The 21,483-nt window shown below is 43.2% G+C and overlaps 1 protein-coding gene across 11 annotated transcripts; it reads right to left on the bottom strand.

The window, feature by feature from the left end:
• Window positions 1–1,124: 1,124 nt before the first annotated feature.
• On the bottom strand, window positions 1,125–21,483 carry NPL (N-acetylneuraminate pyruvate lyase). 11 transcript variants are annotated; one of them, XM_062581084.1, is made up of 15 exons: window positions 21,340–21,483; window positions 20,795–20,994; window positions 13,949–14,165; window positions 13,724–13,867; window positions 12,280–12,350; window positions 10,474–10,516; window positions 9,284–9,405; window positions 8,098–8,155; window positions 7,932–8,007; window positions 6,158–6,250; window positions 5,715–5,929; window positions 5,484–5,530; window positions 4,568–4,652; window positions 3,712–3,751; window positions 1,125–2,747 (listed from the first exon to the last, which is right to left on the bottom strand). In XM_062581084.1, the coding sequence occupies exons 3-15, from the start codon at window positions 14,072–14,074 to the stop codon at window positions 2,599–2,601; spliced, it is 1,269 nt and encodes a 422-aa protein (XP_062437068.1). In that variant the 5' UTR covers window positions 14,075–14,165; window positions 20,795–20,994; window positions 21,340–21,483; the 3' UTR covers window positions 1,125–2,598. The 11 variants fall into 11 exon arrangements, with proteins under 11 accessions (XP_062437068.1, XP_062437071.1, XP_062437073.1 ...); XM_062581087.1 differs by lacking the exon at window positions 21,340–21,483 and having other exon boundaries at window positions 9,284–9,371; window positions 10,443–10,516; window positions 20,795–21,133; XM_062581089.1 differs by lacking the exon at window positions 21,340–21,483 and having other exon boundaries at window positions 5,715–5,863; window positions 9,284–9,371; window positions 10,443–10,516; window positions 20,795–21,133.

Below are 21,483 nucleotides of genomic sequence, written 5' to 3'. Positions count from 1 at the left end.
GTTAACGGTCTTCGGGGGGGGGGGGGGGGGGGGCGCAGCGGCCGCTCCCCCCCGCGCGCAGGGGCGGGGCTAACGGCCGCCGGGCGCAGGCGCGCACCGCCCACGGCCGGCGCCCGGCCCCGCTCGGCGCGCCCGCCGCTACCGGCAACCGGCCCGCGGGGCCGTCCGCTGACTGTCTCACCCCGCAAGCAACGACGCGGGGGCTGCCGAAGGCGGAGAGCAGGGCGCCCGCCCTGCCGCGCGCTTCAAAATGGCGGGCGCGCGTACGGCGGCTGCGGCGGGACAAACGGAGCGGCGCGCGCGCGTTACCCCTCGCCAACCGGGGCGCCGCGCTCGTGGCAGAGCCGGCCGGCCGCGGGAGGGAGCGGCGGCTGTAGTCCAACGGGGACCCCAGGAAATTAAAAAAAAAAACGTGAAATCTTTAAATAGGAAGTCCTGGAGAAAGTAAGGTACCTAAATTAAAAAAAAAAAAAAAAAAAAAAAAACAAAAAACACAAAAGGAGGGGGAAGAGTGCTACAGACTAACTAGTTGCCAGGCCAAGTCAGCAGAAGGACCAGCAACAGCTGGCAGGGCAGACCCGTGCCAGGTACGCAGGTCACCGCGCCTGCCGTGCTCCTCAGATCTGGGAAACGCAGGCTGTCCTGCCCGCTGAAGAGCTAGATAGGAGCAACACCTCCGGGGCCTGTGCGGAGGATCCAGTCACCTTGTGGGGAGACAAGGGACAAAAGCACAACCAACGCGTCGGCACTCGGAGAGCCTCACTGCGCAAAGCGACGGGGAGCTTCACGGAAGGTTTGAACGCCCAGGGAAGGCTAGGCCGGACAGTCTGCTCCAGCCTCTAACAAAAATTTACTTTCTGCCGTTCCTAGTACACATCTTCGTATGTTATTCAACCGTGAAGTCCTGCTGACTTCTACAAAACAACCCACATGGCTAAAGTTCAGCAGGAACTTTATGCTGACAAGGTCTAATTTTAACAGAATCGCCTTGCAGGAACACAAGGAAAAAAAAAAAAAAAAAAAGATCACCAAACCCTGAGAAAGCGCTTCCCCCACACCTACTCCCCTTACTGCTTCACTAACAGCATTTTTTCCAAAAGAGAAAAAGGAATCAGCAATGCAAGTATTTAATGTTTTATAATCAATATTGAATACAGAAGTGAGTCAAAATGTAACTAAAGGGTTTAAGATTTGATAGAAACAGACACAAGTATAAAAATTATTGAACCAAAATAATCTGGATCTGTTAGAAAATAATAATTTAAAGATGCCTTATCTAGGTGCCATTTACTTCCATGTGCCATGTACTAAAATAATCAGTAAGTTGCAGCACTGGAATTACAATAAAGATATATAGTAGTTTCTGTTAGAAATGAGTTTAACAATCAGTTCATTTCACATTCACAGCTGTGGTGTTTTCCTATGCTTCTCTCTTGCAGACCCCATCTACTTTTGTCTAAGTACACTTACACAGTGAACTACCAAAAGGATATGCAGCACCCACGGCTGATTTAGCTTTCTTCCCATGTCTGAAGTGAGAAAATCTTCCCTAAATTTCTTAAATTCAGAGGGGTAGGGGGGGAAACAGAGGAAACCTGACAATATTTCTTGTTAAGTGTTAAGTAATTACAAAGTAGGAGGAAAGTAGTAGAATATTTCACAGCCTGGATTATGAAAAGTTTAGGGAAATGTGGAGATCTAGTTCTATCTCTTCTCCCCTTCCAAATATCCTTGTACTGTGTGCTATCATTTTTGCATGAGAGAATGCTGTCAGAACTTACAGCCCGGGCAATAGAGGCATGGGATCTTACATTTGCAAAATACAAATACTCTCAGAAGAGAAGGGTTACGATCAGAGGAGAGGGACAAGTCTGGGGTGCAAAAGAAGACCTCTTACTATGATCACAGGTGACCTCCTAATAATGTAATACAGTATATTTTGCATTGTATTTACATACAGAGACTTACAGTTCAATTCCAGCTTCAGTTTTGTTGCAAGGAGAAAGATGGAGAAATATCCATTCATTAGTAAGCCAAAAGCTCTTAATTATAGAAGTTTTTAAAATTTTGCATTAAGTGAAGTTGTAGAAAGACAATGAGAAAGGATAAAAACAGGATTTTACATGAATAGACAGTGCACCAACCTAACAGATTCCTTACTTATTGCTGATAATGGACTAGGACTTCATGACAAACAGTAAAATACTAGTCTGAGCAACGAGACTGTCATACCAGTGCTGGAAATGCTGGGGGGAGGGGCAAAGCATGGTCCAGCTGGAGGGAGTAGCAGAGGGCAGAGATAGATCTTCTTGTTTTCTACACAAAAGGGGTCAGGACCCTTCTACTGGGGAAATTTTGCCTATTCTAAAGATAACAGCTCATCCTGGAATGTGCAGGAATCCAGAGGAGTTAGGAAAGGTTAAATGAAACGCATACCAACAAGACCAGCCCTAACAGGAAGGGGCTCAGGCACCCTGCAAACTCCCTGAAAAAAGTCATAGCCAAATCACAGCCTGTCACATGGGGTGTGTGCCAAGTGATAGTGAAACACAGAAAAGGGATTCACTATCCATGTGAAAAATCCACATGGAAGTGAAATCAGCTGGTAGGCCAGACAATGCTATCCAGCTTGGCTTTGGCCTTGGTGATGAACTCCTCTGAGGCCTTAACAAGTGGAAACCGTGGAGGTCCCATTGGAATGCCAGAAACAGAAGTCATTATAGCTTTAGTCTGAGCAACACCAAAACCTGGGAAGATAAAAGAAAAATCAGGTAATTTACAGATCATTTCACTTTAAAAAGTCTCTATGCAGGTGTCCAAAAAAGCAATAGCATACAGTTCCTGCATAATCCTGCATAAACCAGTGTTTAAGCACTTCCCAGAAGTAAGAACAGTGCAACTAAGAGATGCTTGTGCTTGCAGACAGGAAAGACATCACAGTAAAAAGAAATACATCTACTTACTGCACTTATTTAAGATATAATATTTATTTGCCTTTTTACCTACAAGATTCTAAATGATAATGGATTTCCTCTGACTTTTAACCCTGGAAATACAACCAAGAACTAATGCTCAGCCAGATTCTTTGGGGCTTGCACACAGTATGTATAGCAAAAGCACAGTTAATATGGTGTGAAAACCATGAACCGTCCAACTCTGTCTCCCTTCAATACTCCAACTTTCTTGTTCTTAATGCTTTTTGTATTAAAATTTGCTTTGGTGTCTATAAAATCATTCAATTTTAAAGTGTTTTGTTCTTATTCTCATTGTACAGTCTTGAGCAGAGTTATTCTTACATTATAGCAAGACGAGACACAAGTATCAGAGCTGCTTTTTCCCACTGGGACACCATCACTTGAGATCAATGACTCTCAAAGAAAAGAAGCCAGACATGGGCTTTTGGAAACATAATAATAGAAACACATACACAGGAAGAGTCAGGATAATAAAAAGGGAAATAGATAAATCACAGAAAGACTATTTTAAAGCAGTAAAACTTCACAGTAGAAGGAAGGAAATGAGAGTGGAATCTTTTGGGGAGGCTTGGTCTCCTCCCTTTGTTGAGCTCCCAGCTGCTACTAACTCAGGAAACAGCATGCGCAACATTTTCTTGTGAAATGGAAAGGAAGAAAGTCCAGCAACATTAAGGTATCAAAGGCATTGAGTCTGCTTTTTAAGACATACCAAGAGAAAGGGCAATGTAGGACTTACCTAGCTTCATGACAAAGTTGAGAAATTCACCAGTGAGAAACTAGAAAAGATAGACAGTAGTTTATTCATTCCATCATATTCGTAAGACATAAAAGCACCCAGCGTTATTATGGTATTTGCATTTTATGCAACTCTGGCATAGCTTTTGGAAAAGCTGTTGGACACCTGGCCAGTCTATCTGAAATGTTAATTCTATTCCACTGGAATAGGGAAGAATCAGTCATGTTCCACCTGCCCTTGCAGCAAGCTGTCTGAGAACACTGATAAGTCTCTTATCAGGCTGTAAAGGTTAACAAATCTGAATTTCCATTGCCTGGTAAAGAGATTTCCAGAGCAGATCATCCTTTTACAGCTTCATCCTGCAGGCACTTCTCTCTTACGACAGAAGAGGGATGTCTTGTATGTCCCAGTGGAAGATACAGATACTGAGTACAGTTTGTGTACTGACTGCTCAGAACTCCTCACAAATCATCAAGCATGCCAAGATGAGAAAGGGTCAAGCCAGAACTGACTTGCAATGGCTTTCTGCATCTCATCATGTAAGGCAACACCAGAATATTCCTAGCCACAGGGCCTTGCCACTGTGGGCCTTTTTCAAGGAAAAAAGCTAGGGCATCACTCATGCTGCATAGGTAAGATTAGAGGTTTAACCAAGACAAGCCTTGGTTAAAAATAAATTAGTAAGGATGGGTGTATATATTGGTCAAAAAGGTGAGAGAATATGAATAATAAGCAAGGAGTTGGAGCTGAAAGAAGGCTTTAATACAGCTACCTCAGGGTATGAATGTGATCCCAGTGAAGTTAGAAAAGAGGGGAAAAAAGACTACTCCCAGTAGTAGCAGTGAAGATAATGTACCTGATACTTCCGAGCTAATGCAAGGTCATGCTGTGCAAAAGCTTGCAACATCATATTGTTTTTTTGGCCCAAATAGTTGTACGTACTGCCAGGGAAAAAAAAGAAAGAAAAAAAGAAAAAAAAAGAAAAAGGAATTGGCAAATGCAAGGGAGGCTTGGAAGAACCATTGAAACAGAAAACATAGCCCACAGGCCTTCTGTCTTGACATTATCAGAATGCAGTATGATAGAAATTCATGTAGGCTGTGCATGCGTTTATACTGTCAGGCATCACGAGTATGCCAAGCCCTAAGAAAGGGTTTAGACCTCAGATTTCTCTCCCCAGTTCCTTCCAAATGGAAGTGCTTTTCAACATTAAAAATAAAAGGAAATAATTAGACAATAACAAAGGGCAATCACTTAATTTTCTAGTTTTCTTTTCATTGAATGGATTGTCTATACAAGAGCAGAAATATCATACAATAATTCATCTAAGCAGCCCAGCATGATGGGGAAAAGATGAATTAGAAATTAAACTCAGAAAACACTGTTCCAGAGACCTTTTTCTCACAGACTTCTTGAGCGAACAAAGGCAAAGATTTAACCTCTCTGGGCTTTTGTTCATTACCCACATAATGAAAATTTAAAAATTCCCTACTTCAGAAAGAAAGTGAGGATAAAGAAATACATTGTAACCCTTGGGTCAGCTTACAGACTGCAGCAATATTCACCCAAACTAATACACTCTGAGGTCCAGGTTACACCATTGTCCTATTGCTAGCTTTAGAGCTAGCTCATCAGTCTGCTGTGTTGTGCAGCCTCATGCTGCAGCAAAGTCCATTATGATAGAAGATAATCAGATAAATCTTATGCAGATAGTGGCAGATACAACAAAAAAGTGTTTGTGGGAAGGGGAAATGGGTCCAAGACATACTGACCTTCCAACTGCTCCATTTGCCCCTATTGCCAGTGCACTCAGCAGTTGCTAGTTTGAGATGGAAGAGGAGGGGAAAGAATATTTTTACTTCAACATTAAACAAACATTTTTTTAAAAAAGGAAAAGAAATAGCAAAACTACCTGGCACTCAATGTCCAGCATTACTTTTTTTCCAGGCTGAAGCAAGAGAATGCCTTAGAAAAAAAAGTCATTTCTAAGTGGAGCCTCTTACCTCATCCACCCCATAAAGAAATACAAACTCTTCTCCACCATTCTTGTTTATACACTGTGCAAGGTCCAAGAGGTCTGTGTCGCTGAACTTCACACCCTGGAAGGTGGGGATCTGCTCTTTTATCCCATCCAGCAGCTCTTCAACACGAACTGTGCAGAAGAGCAAGCCCCCATGAAGAAACATATCCCTGTCCTGTGAGACTTCCCTGTTTCCTCCTCAAGAGGGAGAGAGAGACTTAGTATTTTTACAAGTTATTCCCCTTTGGCATAAGCCTGGTAAACTATATAAAGCAAATAGTAAAACAACTTCAATGTCATTATGCCTCAAAGTTACATCACAGATATCTTTCCATCCTCTCCAAAGCATTCCTTTTTCTAGATCCAAAGGGGGGAGGAAGGGAAGGGGAAGCAGAGAAGGGAACAAACTGAATAAGCAGTACTTACTCTTTACACCTGTCAGAGGAGGAATGTGATAGTAATAAAATGGAACCGCTGGGGCTTCAGATGCAACTTCCCGTAAGAAAGTTATCAGTTCATCTGGAAAAAAGCAACCAAGTGACCCCTAAAAGGAGGAGACTATCCATAGTGAAAGATAGTTCAGATTCACAGCAGCTACAGTCTGTGGAGATGCCATTTTCCTGACAGTTCAGCATCACAGTGCACAGGAGTCACAGAAAAGTAACTTCTGAATAGTCTCGCTGCATGTGTTTCCATACAGAACAGCAACACATACACGCACCTACAGTTTATATACGATACACAGATAACAAATATAAAATCCTACACATATCATAAAAACTAAACGTAGCAAAACTCAGTGGAAGACCATATTGAAGGCAAATATGTTATTTATTTTAAACTAAACTGATTTTAGACACTCATGCTCATTCTCTTATAACTTGCACATTCTCTCACACTTGTAAACTCCAAGATGCATGTGCCGAAGTGGTCTCACCAGGATCACTTGTGTGTAACACAGAGGACAAGGGATCAAGTTCACATCACTTCCCTTGGGTTGTGCTTGATTGGTGACAGTGAACGCATTTTTGGACAGCTTTTCTCGTACCATTTTAGCACGCAAAGAGTTATTATGGTGTGATCTCCTTCTTCAGGAGATCCTTCCTCTTCACTGCATCCTCCATAAATCTTAGGCAATGGTCTCTCTTCCTGCTGAGACAGCAGGAAGAAGAATGGCAAAAGCAACATGTCGAAACCTTTCTGCCATTCTACTGTTATCACAGCAAAGGTCTTCTGCTCACCTTTGTGCTGTTCCTCAGCATTTACCAGTTAGATTGCTGTTTATTGTGTCCTTGGCTATCAGTATCGGCCAGTCTTGCAATGCATTCTGTCCTGTTTCTTCAGGTGCTTTCATATGTATGTTTCTATTCATAATTAATTCAGACCAATCTTGTAACATTTCTGTTACAATGCTCCACATCATGTGGTTCCTTCAAATTACACTTATTGTGTTAAGAGCAAAATACTCAATACTGGAAGTTCTGAGGCAACCTGAGATGTACAGAACCAAGGCATGCTAACCCTCCTAGGGTCTGGGATATGATAGCAAGCCATGAGCGTAACCTCCTCAACAAGAGGCATACCTGTGTATCAAGAGTTTATCAATTTGATCAGTGTTCACCAATGGTCAGCACGGAACCAACTCATTTCAAGTGTGACCCAGACCAAGTGTGAACTCTATACTATTTACGCAGAAGACAAACTAATTAATTATACCTTCAATAAGCAACTCTTCCCTTTACTACAACCGAACAAGATGTATCTCAAAAAGACACCCCTTTCTGCTTTTCCCCCTGAGACTTCTGACGTTTCCCAGATTTAAAACACCCCCCTTTCTTTTCTTTTTGAATTTTGCTGGTTTTGCTGTTGAGTGGTACCAAATTTCACCGATATGCAAACATTATTACCAGAGTATTTTCCAAAGAAAGTAGATGGCACGTAAGAGATCTACAGTAAATGACTGATGCTTAGCTCAAACGCTTGTGCTTTCAGAAGATCCTTCAGCTTTTCAGAGTCAGGAGAGAAATCTTGTAAGCAGCTGAGAGCAGCCAAAGCAGCTGAGCTCCAATTCCCACAGGAAAGCAACACTTGATCCACAAGGAGCTGTATTACCATCACTGGTCCTCAGAGCACGTGAGTTCTCTTTTGCCAGAAAATACTGCTAATGGCTTGACCAGGTCCAACAATCGTATCTACTGACCTTTGTTTGTGGGTTTGAAGAAGAAGGGGGCTATTACAGCAATACCACTAGCACCTATGGCTGCTGCATGTCTTGCCTATGAAAGAGAGAACGGAAGATAGCTGAAGGTATATCTGCTTTATATTTATTACACACACAGGGAAAATGAATTATATCATATACACACCAGCTCTTGGGACTCCGGTAGACTTAGCGCTCCCACATGAATGATCACGTGATCCAATCTGCATAACCAGAACAAAACCAGAAGACTTAGGGAGGCTTCACTGATGGTGAAAAATACTAGATTGCCAAAATGAATCCATTCAAACCAGGCTGCCACGGAACGAGAACTTCACTGGGCTAAATTAATACTAAAAGGGGTTTGAGCCTGTGCTGAGCTGAAGAGCAGACATATGGGGAAAATGTCTACATTGTCAAGCAGCTGGTGGTGGTAAAAAATGCACGTTTGCAAAATAAATCATGTATGACTGTTTCCTGTCATATTTGCAAGGCTGTCAGCAGTAAAAATAGTATTTTATTAGGAAGTTAAAAATAAGATGTTAAGATTTAATGATGAGCTGGGAAGGGGAAAAGATATCAAAGCATATGTTTGCTTTCTAAAGCCATCGCTTTGCAGAATTACTAGAAGACTACAGCCTCACGGTAGCATCTTTAACCATCTGCCTGCTCCAGTCAACATAATTTCCCGAGTTCCAGTTAATTAGTTCCATTTCTGTGTTTCTCCTTTACATCCACACAGACTGTGAGCCTTCACATCAGTTTATTTTTTCTCACTGTCCCTCCCACCCCAAAACACCTCCTCCTCTCCAAGAGAAAGCAGGGCTGAGTAATACAGGACTGTAACAGGTACTGGGAGAGAATGGAGAATAGACCTGTATTTAGATATACAGCTAGAGTCTCAGAAGACCTGGGTTGAATTCCTCCCTCTGCTTTAGATTCTGCATCCTTAGGAAAGCACTTAAACACTTTGCACCTCAGCTTCCTCCATAACAAATCATTTAGTGAATGTATTAAAAGGTGCTGAAATGCTCAGAGGGCTTTAAATGGGCAGATCTCTCTTTCCTTTCATTTCTTCTCAATAATAAGAAAAGGGCACAGCCCAGAGCCCTGTTTTTCCCCCTCAGTCCCACAGTGTACCAAGAGAGGACTCTTAAAAACTTTTAAGCAGTGCAAATGGATACCAGCTACTTGGCAGTGACAAAGACACATTCTTCTACAAAGAACCTGGGGAACAAACCCCAAAACCAAAACACCCAAAGAAAAGCCATTAGCAGATGTGGCTTTGCAATAAGGGAGGCCTATACCATAATACGAGGTCTGGAATCTCCTGTTCCCTCTCAGCTACTCACTTGTCTTTTCCCTGGCGCACCCATTCTTCAGCCAGCTGCTTCCTCTCCTGGACACTAAGGGCCAAGCCTTCTCCTGTTGTGCCATTCACTGTTTCAATACAACACAACACACTTGCTGAGGCCTGCCCTACAAAAATTGGTTTTACTGAAGACAGTTATCGGCATTTTTATGATACTAAACAGAAATATTTTTCACTCAACCCATTTTAAGATAACAGAGTTCCACATCAGTGTCTACATGGGGCTTACAGTTTTATCAACACTAAATGCTTTTGTCTGAGGCCCAGGTGTTTCAGCAGAGCAGCCGTAGGAGGGAGAACGTGGAAGCAGCTGCCAAAATTGGAAAATTGTGATAAGAGCATGAAAGGATACTCAGCTAGCCAGGTAGTGTGACTACTTGAATAACAATCTGTCATCCATTCCAAGGAAGAAGTCTGAGATTAAATTTGGTATCTCCATCTTGAATGGAACCACTTGCCCTAGGCTAAAACATCCCTAGAAAACAAAAAAATGTGAATGTGTCCAGGCACAAGCAGTTACAGATTAAACTGGCACAGCTGAAGTCACTGCCACACTCTGCTTTTCCTCTTACTACTCTTCTGACTGAAATTTTGAGCTGACATTTTAGCACTGACTTCAGCTTACTTAAATATGCCAGGCTGTGAATCAAGGTGGTTTAGCGGACGCTGTATTTTCTATCCAGCCATCCCTGCTGCCACTGCAGAAGCCCTAAAGACAGAGGCGGAGCAGACAGATGGGGACAATGGGAGTGAGGTATCACCCAGTGCACCACAAGTCCCTCCAAGAAGCCCATTTGGGGTTGATGAATCCATTGGATGCTCTGGGCTCACGAGCTGATGTTTTTCTATCAGATGATTGCATCCTGCTCAGGCAAAGGAGAGAACCATTCAAGTGCTGCCAATGCAGCATTATCCATGGGAATGTCTCCGTACGAAGACAACACTTCTATTTCATTCTAGATACTAATGAGGTGTGGGCAAAAGCAGATCTCTGTAATATTGCTTATATTCTCTCTACTGTGAATATAAACATCTATTATGATCCCATATCAACACACTTTCCCATTATAGCTCTTATCAGGCAAGATATCACAGGACTGGTATCCAAGGCATAACACAGTTTCTGCCAAAAAACTTACCAAAAATGTTCTTCACATTCTGCTTGCTTACCAAATAATCCACATACTGATGAATCACCGAAAGGTTAATTTGTCTGAAAGGAAAGGAAGCTTAGGAATCTCAGCTACTGTAAGTCTCTGTCCACAAAATCTTAGGTATTTTGAAGGCCTACATTTATACATACATGGACATGGATAGCTCTGAGATATGATACCCTCAGCATGAGTTTAACAGTTCAGGTAATAGTTCAGTTCTGAATGTCATACACTTTCCTCCAGTTCCTCCTGACAAGTTGTTTGCTGCTGCAATATGTTATTTCACCTGATAATTACTGAAGGTTTCTCATAGCAAAGGACATTTCTGGGGAAAGATGGAAGACTAAAAGACACTCAAACCTTTTGGACTATCGAGGGAAACAAAAGTGCTGTTGAGAGCACAAAGGCATTTGTGCAAGTGCTGGCAAAGAGCTAAGCTATCCTTTTAACTGCAGGACACAGACTGTGAAATGGTATCTGGTGGATGTGACTTTGACCTCTCTCTCTTGCTAAAGGATGAGGAAAGGAACAGACTTCCCTGACAAACAGAAAAAATAGAATTCTAGGTTTATCTTCTCTCCAGAGTAAACTTATGCTGTTTATCAGTGATTAATACTTCACTGTTGTTCTAACTTGTCAAACATGCAAACCACCCCTGTGGTCCAGAAGTCAGTTCTTGGATCTTTATTGGGTTCACATATCACCCAAAATTTCATAGCTACTCTCACAGGATCTATCTTACCAGGGCCATGCATTTCCCAGTAGAGTGCCCAGATCATTTTCCAAATGCTATGTTGCAATAAGCTCAAATAGTAATAAAAAAAGGAAATGAAAAATAAGTTTCCTTTAAAATACAAAACTAAGCAGAGACTGTAATGCAAATGAGTTGATACAATACCATGCTTTTCAACACTTTTCAAAAGTAAAGGCTCACTTTTAGGAGACCACATTAGCAAATCTCCAGCATCTTCCTCAAAAATTTGTTCAGCTCTTGGTTCATCTATCAAGATATTTCAGGATCCTTTGCTAACTCCAAACAACTCAGTCTTGCAACATAAAAATGCATTAGGGAGGAAATCTTTTTATCAACTTGTTCCTTGAAGAAGGCTGAATTTCAACTTTCTATTTGCTTGCCATCATTTTCAGAACTTGCAGGTCTTGCAAAGTTTTCTTCTGGTTTAAATGGATCCTATACACACATATATACACATGAAAATGTGCATGACTTAGCTGGGGGCAAGAGAATTGTAACTGGACATCAAACTGAGACAGTTGTTTCCTAGCTCTAAGGAGCTCTTTTTATTTTGTGATTTGTGATTTTACTTCATAATTGAACTGTAATACGTCTTAGAAAGCTTGAAAATGTTACAATACTCATATAATCTTACCATGGTTTAATTTGCACCTGGAAAAGTAGTAGAAAAAGAAATAAAAAACTGACCTGGCACTTCTCAGCCCAGGTCTACAACACTTGCTGTGAGACAGGAGAATGCAGGGAAGGGAACCCAGTAGTGCAAGCGGGACTGACCTGGTAGTTTTTCCCCATGGGTAAGCCTGGATAGTTTGGTTACAAAATTAACTTCCTCCTTTTATGAGGATTTTATGAGATAGAGGATTAGCCTTTCTAAACCTTTGTTGCAGAAGTACAGTCTAAGCTCTGTACTATCCACCAAAACTGAAATGGTAAATTTGTCAGAGATTTGATTTTAAAATCAAACAACCATCAGTTCCAGATAAGAAAGCAAGAAAATTAAGGTTTTAGGATAAAAGCTGGCAGTGTAACTTTGACAATTCAAAGATTGTGAGGTAAGCTAATACTTACCCATCAGGAGTCATTGGAGTGATTGTAGCTGCTACAAGACCCTGTAACTTCTTTCCGGGTGCCATTGAGCTCTTTGGAAAACAAAGAAGGAGATAAAAATGATTCTCATCTTGTACTGTTTCAACTGACCTCTGCTAACAAGAAAACTCAACAGGCAAAGTCCAGAACTGAACTTGGCAAGGGGTTTTTGTTGCGGAGAAGAGACCCTAGCGAGAATTACTTGGTTTTCACTGACAGCGAAGCTTATTGCAGTAAGCCCCATCCGAGGACAGGAATGGGAGCACTAGATGTAGTTAAGCTTCAAGGCGGTTTCCGTTTACCGTTCCTTCTTCAGGTATAGGTTGTGGCCTAATGCATGCACCATAATACCCAGCGGCTTGAGAGAGAGAAAATGCTGCGGGGAATCAGGCTCAAAACCCTTCATCCACGCCTGAGAAAGGGGAAGGAGGCTAGCAGACACATGTCACACTAACCAGAAAGGGGAAGAGGCAATCCCAAGTCCTCCCTACTCAAAACGGGCTAAAGCCCCCCAGCGACGGGGGCCGACCGAGCCAGAGCCAGAGCCAGAGCCAGCCTTCAGGCCCGCGGGCGGCTGCTTCTCCCGGCTGGGGCGAGTGGCGGCCGCGCAGCGCCCGCCACCCGCAACCTACCCGTCCCGCGGCCCGTCCCCGCCGCCGGCCCCTCACGGCCCCTCACGGCCCCTCACGGCCTCCGCGGCTGCTCGGCGGCGGGGGCAGGCTCGGCCCAGCGCGCGCCGCCAGCCGCCCCGCCCCGCCCCGCCCCGCCGCCGGGGGTGCGGCCGGGGCCCGCGCTGGCGCTGTGGCGGCGGCTACCGCCGCGCGCGGGGGCGGCGGCCGTTGGGGCCGTTGGCGGCCGTTAGGCCCGGTGGCGGCGGCCGTTGGTGAGGGAAGCAGAGGGGAGCAGGCGAGGGAGCCGGGTTCCTGGCTCCCGACCGATTGCTCTGGCGGTCTGCGTCGTGAACTTTTTCTTCAGGGGGAGTATTTCTTACCACAGCGTTTTGGGTAGATTTCTCAGACATCGGGCCTCACAGGGATAGCCGTGCCGAAAACTAAAATCCAAAAGACTAGCAGAGCACAAAGGCCAAATGAGTGCCATCAGCAAAAATACTCTTTTGCAGTTTGTTTAATAGCACATTGATAAACGTGATAAGATGCCGCTTTTGTTTTAAAGAGGAAATGGGTTTTGACAATGCAAATCACAGGCTATCACATTAGCCGGGCCTGTTTTTAGAGCTCTGCTGAACTGCTGAACTTTGAAGAACCTTGCCAATGCCATTACATTTCTAAAAGCAGCTTACAGGAATCGTAAACTGACCAGTTACCAGTGGTGAAAGACAGTCTAGATGGGGAGCAATTTAAATATCCTTTATTTACGATGTTACGTCTTAAAAAGAAAAGCTGAAAAGACATGAGTTGCTGCTTACTTGAAGGACAGACAGGAAGACAGCATCATCTGACATTTGTCTAAGGAAAGACATCTCTTCACGACTCCCTGCTTTTCCATTAGCTTCCTTTATTTGCTCTGACTCTTCAGAGGACCCATTAGAACAGCCACAATCTTCTGTAATCTAAAAGTAATGTTTATAAAGGCTTGTTCAAGTTATTAATCCCCTCTCCCAAACTTTTAAAAATAAATAATGCAAACACACCTTCAAGGGATGAGACAGCTGCCTGGATTTTAGGGGGAACGTTGAACTCCACTGCACACTTTGCAGAAAGGGTAAAATGTTCTGGCAAAACGTAGCGCTCATCGAAGGCGAGAGAGACAGCAGCATTGTAGAGGATCAGGGCAGGAGAAGATTTCACGGGGAGGTTAGAAAACAGTTCTGTGAATTTCTGGAGGGATTCCTTCCCAGCCGTAAGTCACTGTATAAAAAAGTATGAAAGAATTTTGCTTATGGAGCTAGAGAACAGCTGAAAACAGTGAAGGAAGCCTGGCTGCAAACTAAGAACATATTTGCTCTGTGGTCTGTAGGCTAACGCAGAGTGACTTGGGAAGCTCAGCTATATTAAGTTGTCTAACCCTGCACTTTGGAGCTCTGTGTAGGAAATACTTCTATGCTATGCTGCAGTTGGCAGTGCCAGAGCACTCCCATGGAGTCGTCTGCTGGAGAGCCACACGTCCGCTGCGCAGTGCAATAGGAGAAAAGGAATTCTGCTGTTCAGCACCATTGAACAAGAGGGGTTTCAAGAGGCTGAGCCTAGTAAATGAGGAACCAAACCCAGATTGATTTGTCATAAAACAATCACTAGAGGGCATGTCTCTGTAGACTAGCCAACTCAAATGCTTGCTAAGGTTAGGAATGGTGATAAAGAGCATCACTGATTAAAAGATGTTTATCCTGAACAACTACAATTGGTCATGGTAGTCAAATTTCAACTTTTCTCTGTTCCCAGAAAAAATAAGATTGCTCAGCTGGAGATCAAACTTAAAGCTATACATCAGTAATTTAAGGCCAAGCATCAGAATGTTATTATAGCAGAAGAACATCTTATATGCCTCCTCAAAATTCAATACTTAGACTCATCTTACATCTCTGAACTTCCTTGAAGTGACCAGTGTGCCCATTTCACCACCTGAGTCTCAAATCTGTCCTGAGCATGAGATTTACAAGTTATGGCATTAAAACAAACATACACATAAGCAAACCATTAATCCCTGTCCCTTAATTTCTCATTTGTAAAACACAGGTCATATTTAGCTCTTGTGTTCCTTGTCATTTCTCAGACATCGGGGGCCCCTCCTTCAGCCCCTTTCTTGATCCACTGTGGTGCTGGAGCAGTTCCAGGCCCAGCGCAGTGCGCAGGCTCTGGGGTACGCAGAGTGGCGAGCTGAGAGGCTCCACGCTGCAGTGCAAGGAAGGCAAATGGCAGCAGGCTATGGCAAACAAGCAGAAAACAGTCGCTAATGGAGAGCTAAACCCACTGCCTACATGCAGTCTGTACAGCTTTTGCTCTCTTCTCTGACATGTGGTTTTACCACACATGCAGTGCAGAGTCTGGATCCCGTGGCAGAAATACAGCTATGCATAGCACAATTCCCCTCCATCCCACAGAAACCACAGCAGGTCCTAAATTCGAATCTTCTCAGTAGATCTGGCCACTGGACTGTCATCACCTATTAAAATGATGTACGAGTCTCTTCTTAGTGCCCTGCACAGATTTATGACTGACATTTAACAGCCTAAGAAGAAAAAGAGCTGTAAAAGGTCACATAAAGTGCATATGGACCAAAAAAACCCATGAATCAGTCTTTCTTTACTATGTAACAAAGTCTGCAGGTTGTAGCTCTGCTGTGGGGCTTGCTTTGCCGACTGAGGAAAACCAATTTGCTTTTTGATACCTCCTTCCCATTCACAGAACAGGTGCAATAAAACACTCAGCCCTTTCAGATCTTACATCAGAGTGCATTTCAAGAGTATGCAGTGTCTGCAGCAAAGAGAACAATCCCCTGCTGTTCTGTGCCCTGGGAGCACATTTTTCATGCGGTCACATAATATTCTCAGGAGCTTGGGTTTGTGGTATTCCTCCTCCACTCCAAAATATGCTCGCTGTGGGCTATTCACACTCAGCTATCATTTTCTCTGGGGCCTGGCTTTATTAACAGGTTCTCACAAAGCACGTGTTTTTCTTTTATTTTAAGCTCGTCTCTTTCTTCCTGAAATCCCCTCTTCTCTATGCTCTTCCAGTCATATGTGTAATTACTTTTTTCCAGAATGAGCTATCCCAGCTCTTGTGGCCTATTCTCACATGAGATTCTCCAGTCCCTTAATCATCTTCATGTCCCTCGGTGCACATGTTTCAGCATATCCATGTCCTTCTTGTACCAGGGAGCCCAGCACTCCAGATGTGGCCTCACCAGGGCTGATGGGAGGGGAAGGATCACCTCCCTCAACCTGCTGGCAGCCTAATGCAGCCCAGGATGACATCGGTCTTGTTTGCTGCACAATCGCTTTGCAGGCTAATGTCCTCCAGGACCACCAGGTCTCTTTCTACAAAGCTGCCCTCCACCTTGTCAGCCCCCAGCCCATACTGATGCTTGGAGTTATTCCTCCCTTGAGCATGTACCTCTGTTGAACTTCATGAGGTTCATCTCCACCCATTTCTCCAGCCTGTCAAGCTGGCAGCACCAACTATCTGGTCTATTCACCAGTCCTCACAGTTTTGTGTTATCTGCAAACTTGCTGAGGAGGAACTCTGCCCCATCATCCAGAACCATTAATGAAGAAGCTAAACACTACTGGCCCCAGTATTTATCCCTGCCTCTTGTCATGCCTCTAGGCACCACTCAGAAAAGTCTGGCTGTCTTCTTTACTTCACCCCATAAAGCGGGCTAAGACCCTGCAGGGTGTGAATGCTTCAATACTGTCCTTTAACAATGTTCCTTTAACTTGAAGAACAGGAAAACCTCCTTCATGGAGGGTCAGAGGCAGCTCAGTGCTGCATAGAGGTGTTTAGAAGTTCAGAAGAGTTTTAGAGTAGTTTAAGAGACTCTTAGAAATGCTTAGTGCTGTTGAGAGCATTTCAGAGAAATTTTACTTTGGTTTAGAGCATTTCTGAGCTGTTTAGAACATTTGTAGGAGTTACAGATTGGCACAGAGGGGTCTTAGAGCTGCTTAAAGCTGTTTAGAGGTATTCTAGAGCTGTTCAGAGGAGTTTAGATTTATCTAGAGGAGCTTTAGAGGCATTCTATTGTTGCTTATAGAGTGTAAAGGAGTGTTTTATCATTTTAGAGGTGCTCTAAGTTTTTTAGAAGAGGTTTAGAAAAAAATTATGAAGGGGTTAGGAGTTGTTTAGCATGCTTCTCAGGAGTTTTAGACCACTTAACAGGAGTTCAGATCTGTGTAGAACTGCTTATTGGAGCTTTAAAGGTACAGATCAGTTCAGCGGAGCTGAAGAGGTGCTTACAGCACTTGAGTTTTAAAGGACTTCAGAGAAGTTTTAGCGCTGTTTCCCTGAACAGGATCTCTGTTATAGAGGAATTACAAGACTGCTTGGAGCAGTTTAGAAGTTTTAGAACAGCTAAAGGAATTTTAGGGCTGATTAGTGAAATTTTACGGCTGTTTAGAGGAGTTTTAAAGGAGTTTTAGACTGCTTAGAGGAGTTTTAGGGCAGTTGACAGCAGTTGCAAGGAGGCTGAGAAGTGTTTGAGAACTATTTTGAGGCAGTTTAGTGCTGCTTAAAGCAGTGTAGAGGAATTTTAGATGGGATTACTGTTGTTCAGAGGGTTTTCAGAGAGGCAGAATTTTTAAGGGGGTTTACAGTTGCTCACAGTTTTATATAGCCGATTAAAAGAGTTTTAAAGCTGTTAGATATGCTGTAGAGCAGATTAATGCATTTTGGAGGTATTTTAGAGCTGCTTGAAGAAGTATAGACAGTTTTAGAGGTATTCTAGAATATTTCAGAATTAGTTAAATGCTTTTAAAAAGTTGTTTGTAGCAGTGTAATAGAGCTCTGCAAGAGTTCTTTACAGGTGCTTTGGAGATGTCTAGTGATGTTTTAGAGGGTGCTTAAAGTGTCCCAGAGAATCTTCAAGGAGTTTTAAAAGTCTAAAGCAAATTCAGAGATCTTCAGACCAGTAAAAGGAGTTCTAGATTAGTTTGGAGGAATTCGAGAGCTGCCTAGAGGAGTTTTAGAGCTACTTAGAGCAGCGTAGAGGATTTCCAGAGCTGCTGAGAGCTGCTTGGAGGAACTTTAGAGGAATGTTAGTGCAGTTTAGAGGACTTGAGCACTCTTTAAAGGAATATTATAGCTGCTAAGAACTACTTAGAACTGCCTAGAATGTTTTTGAGTTTTACAGGAATTTTGGAGGGGTTTGGGGGCTCTTTAGAGCTGTTTACTGTAAACTTAAAGGCATTTTAAAGGTGGTTATAAGTCTTCAGAGATATTTAGAGCTATTTAGTTGCAGTTTGGAACTGATTAAAAGAGTTTTAGAGTGGCTTAGAGACCATTTAGAGTCGGGTAAATATGAATTAGAGCTGTTTTGAGGCAATACAGAGATTCTTACAGCTCTTCAGAGCTGATTAGAGGAATTTTGGAACAGTTTAGAAGAAATATACAGTGGTTTAGAGCTGCCTAGAGAGGTTTAGAGCTGTTTAGAGCTGTTTAGAATCTTAGATTAGATTAGAGGTGGTTTAGAGACATTTAGAGCTGTTTTGAGAATTTTTAGGGTAGTTTAGAGCAACTTAATGCTATTCTCAGTGGTTTGCAGGTGCAACAGGACTGTTCAGAGGAAATATTTAACAATTTAGGAGGTTTTGGGTGTTTTAGAGAGGTTTAGAGGTGTTTTAGAAATGTTTATAGGCATTTCAGAGTTGTTTAGAGCACTGTAGCATGTCAGTAATCCTGGCCTGAGAATTGCAGAGGTGCTATCACCCACTGGCCCTTGGCGACAGGGACCTGCCGGGGCCCTCTTGCCCTGGCACCAGGAGGCTGGCTCCTCTGCAGGTTTGCAGGCTAGCCTCAGCCATGGCCCTACACCTACTCTGGACACAACCCAAGGGCTGGGAGGGAGGCAGGCCTCAGTCCTGGGCTCAGATTTCCCCCAGCTCATCACCTCCGTAGTCTAGAGCTGGTTCAGGGTTGGGACCATCTCCCACGTCTTCTTTTGAAGCTATGAACACTGTCTCTGATTCTCCTTGCTGCTTCGGCCCCTCTTCCCCAGTCCCCAGGTGAGGGGCTGGTGTTTCAAGGCAGTCTTTGCTTACCTCAGAAAGAATGAAATGAGAAAAATGATGGTAAAGATTATAAGAAACTCAGATATTTACAGTGATAAGGGCCATGTAATTAGCAGACAAAAACAATTTACTTTAGCCAAAATCAGTATGAAAGTTATTTCACAGTGGTTTGCAGTCAGCCTAAGTTCAGTTCAGCCATAGTATTTAATGAAACAGATAGTTACCAACCCTCTTCATCCCTCCACTAGTGATCAGCAAATGACTGCCCGCGCAGAACAAAAATTCTCCCTGAACAGTGCAAGGGAGTCTCATTAGGCTGAAACCCATCCTTAACTTTCCTTCATTTAGAAAAATTCTGCCATCCTGATGCACCAGTTGAGGGGCCACTGCAGAGTTACTGCTTCTCTTTAAGCCCATATTCAATGTGCAACCAGCAGTGTCAATGATGTGTATGTGAATACAGAATCTTAAGGATGATGCTTCCCCTGAGGGAAAGAAGTAACAGTTCACTAAAAGGTACCAGAGTATATTCAAATGTAGGGTTTTAGGAGTGCAAAGAACTATCACGGTATGCTGGATTCATTAGTGAGCTGAGATGACTCTTTTCTTGGCAACCAAGACAGTTTGAAGGAATTTTGTATAAAGTAAAACTAACCTCCAAACGCAAACAATGGTGCCATCTGCTGCAGAACACAGCATCCACTCATCTCAAGAAAAGACAGAAAGAGAGACCAGATTCTTAAAGAATCCATCTCTGGAGGGCTTACCCGCATAATCTAAATGACAAAAATGCTCACCAAAACCCCACACCCACCACTAAAATCTCAATGCTAAAGGATGGGAAAAGTTCTGGCACAATCCATATTCATGCGATGAAGAGGCAGTACATCAGGGAAAAGCTTAGGAGACAAACACTCAGCTACAGTAAACAGATGCAAGTCCGTTGATTTTGGCCAACCTCTAACTGAAAGTGGCTCCTGAGACATGGGGGCCCAATTCTGCAGTGCTAACAGTCGGTAATATTCCATCTCACTGAGTAATTTCAACTAAACAGGACAGTCCTCAGGACAGGGTCCTGGATAAAATGGCCACACGCCTACATCATTCATCGCTGCAAGCAGGCTTTAAGGCACTTACTCATGTTCAGGGATGGGATTGTTTCGGGTGCATCCACAGCATTAGAGCTCCCTTGAGGCAGTATAGCAGGACACTATGCAGCCCCAGCCAGCCCAGCGACTTTTCAGTGACGACGCCTCATTAATAAAGAGGATCCAGAGGTCTTCAAAAAGGGCCCCAAAATTGCCTGCTTATGGACAGATTGCATTTGTAGAGAGTGAGGGCTGCCTAGCTGAGACAGCAGATTCCACATCCTCGGAGTTTGGGATTTGGCAGTGACTCTTCAAGTGCTTTATAAAGTGCTTATAAACATGAAGTTTATTAGTTACACTGCACAAGTCAGCAGCTTAAAGCTCAAACCTATAGCATGGGCTGTAAAAGAGAAATACCTCACAGCATTTTGTGCTGATGTGGTTAATTGGATTAACAGGCCAGAAAGAGAACACTTTCCTACAGCGTGCATCATGAACGCCCACATGCCAACACATACATTCACAATTAGGTTATACGTGCTTTCAGATTAGATCCTCATTCTGCCCCATGTTACACAGTATGTACCATGGTGGTCCTCAATCCAAATCACTGAAGTGCTATCACAACAAAAACATCCCTAGCAAAGAGCCCACCACTTTTTCAGTTATCTCTGCATGTCCTTTTAGAGAACGTGTTCCTGCCTACAAGAGCAGGGCGAAAGGCATTTACCTGAGGGAGCGCTGGAAGATTCAGACGGAAAAATGATTCCTGCTGGAGCTGATACCGAACTCCTGCCTTCTTCTGGAGAGCCCATCTGAAAGGTCCGATGTGAGAGGCACTGGGCTGCTACAACGCTTGCAAACTACTTCTTCTTGTTGCTTGAGAGCATTATTGTGTGGATAGTTGGTGACTTCAAACACTGGACTATGCTGTTGATAAGAGTCAGTAAGTGTTTTTCCCAGTTCTCTCTACAAGTAATATTCCCAGACAATTAACAGTGGAAATGCCTGGCTCTTTCCCATTTTCAGACTGTAAGACACCAGAGCTGTGTTTGCAAAGGAGAATTTATATTCTCCCTTACCTTAGGCTATAGCTGTAATAATCATAGTCTTAAGCTATTGTTAAATACTATTTTTAAAAAATCAAAAATAACAATACAATAGACTTATGTTTTTTTTTTCTAGCCAAACACTGATACCTATGTGACCTCCTTCTCGTTTGCCTGAATGAGCTGTTCCTATCTTATGGATAAAATCTCACCTTTGTTTAATTACCTTTATTCTGAGTGGAAGCTATCAGTAACAGAATGAAGATAAATTTGTAGGAGGAAACTGAATTCACTTCATTTCCTTAGAGCACTTAGATGGGACCGCACGTTTTCCGTGGAATTAGATGAGACACTAGCTTGAGTATTAGTG

Source organism: Rhea pennata, chromosome 8 (genome assembly GCF_028389875.1).
Source record: "Rhea pennata isolate bPtePen1 chromosome 8, bPtePen1.pri, whole genome shotgun sequence".
Lineage (NCBI taxonomy): Eukaryota > Metazoa > Chordata > Aves > Rheiformes > Rheidae > Rhea > Rhea pennata.
Note: the sequence above shows the minus strand (reverse complement) of the source record. Positions and strands in the feature narration are given on the sequence as shown.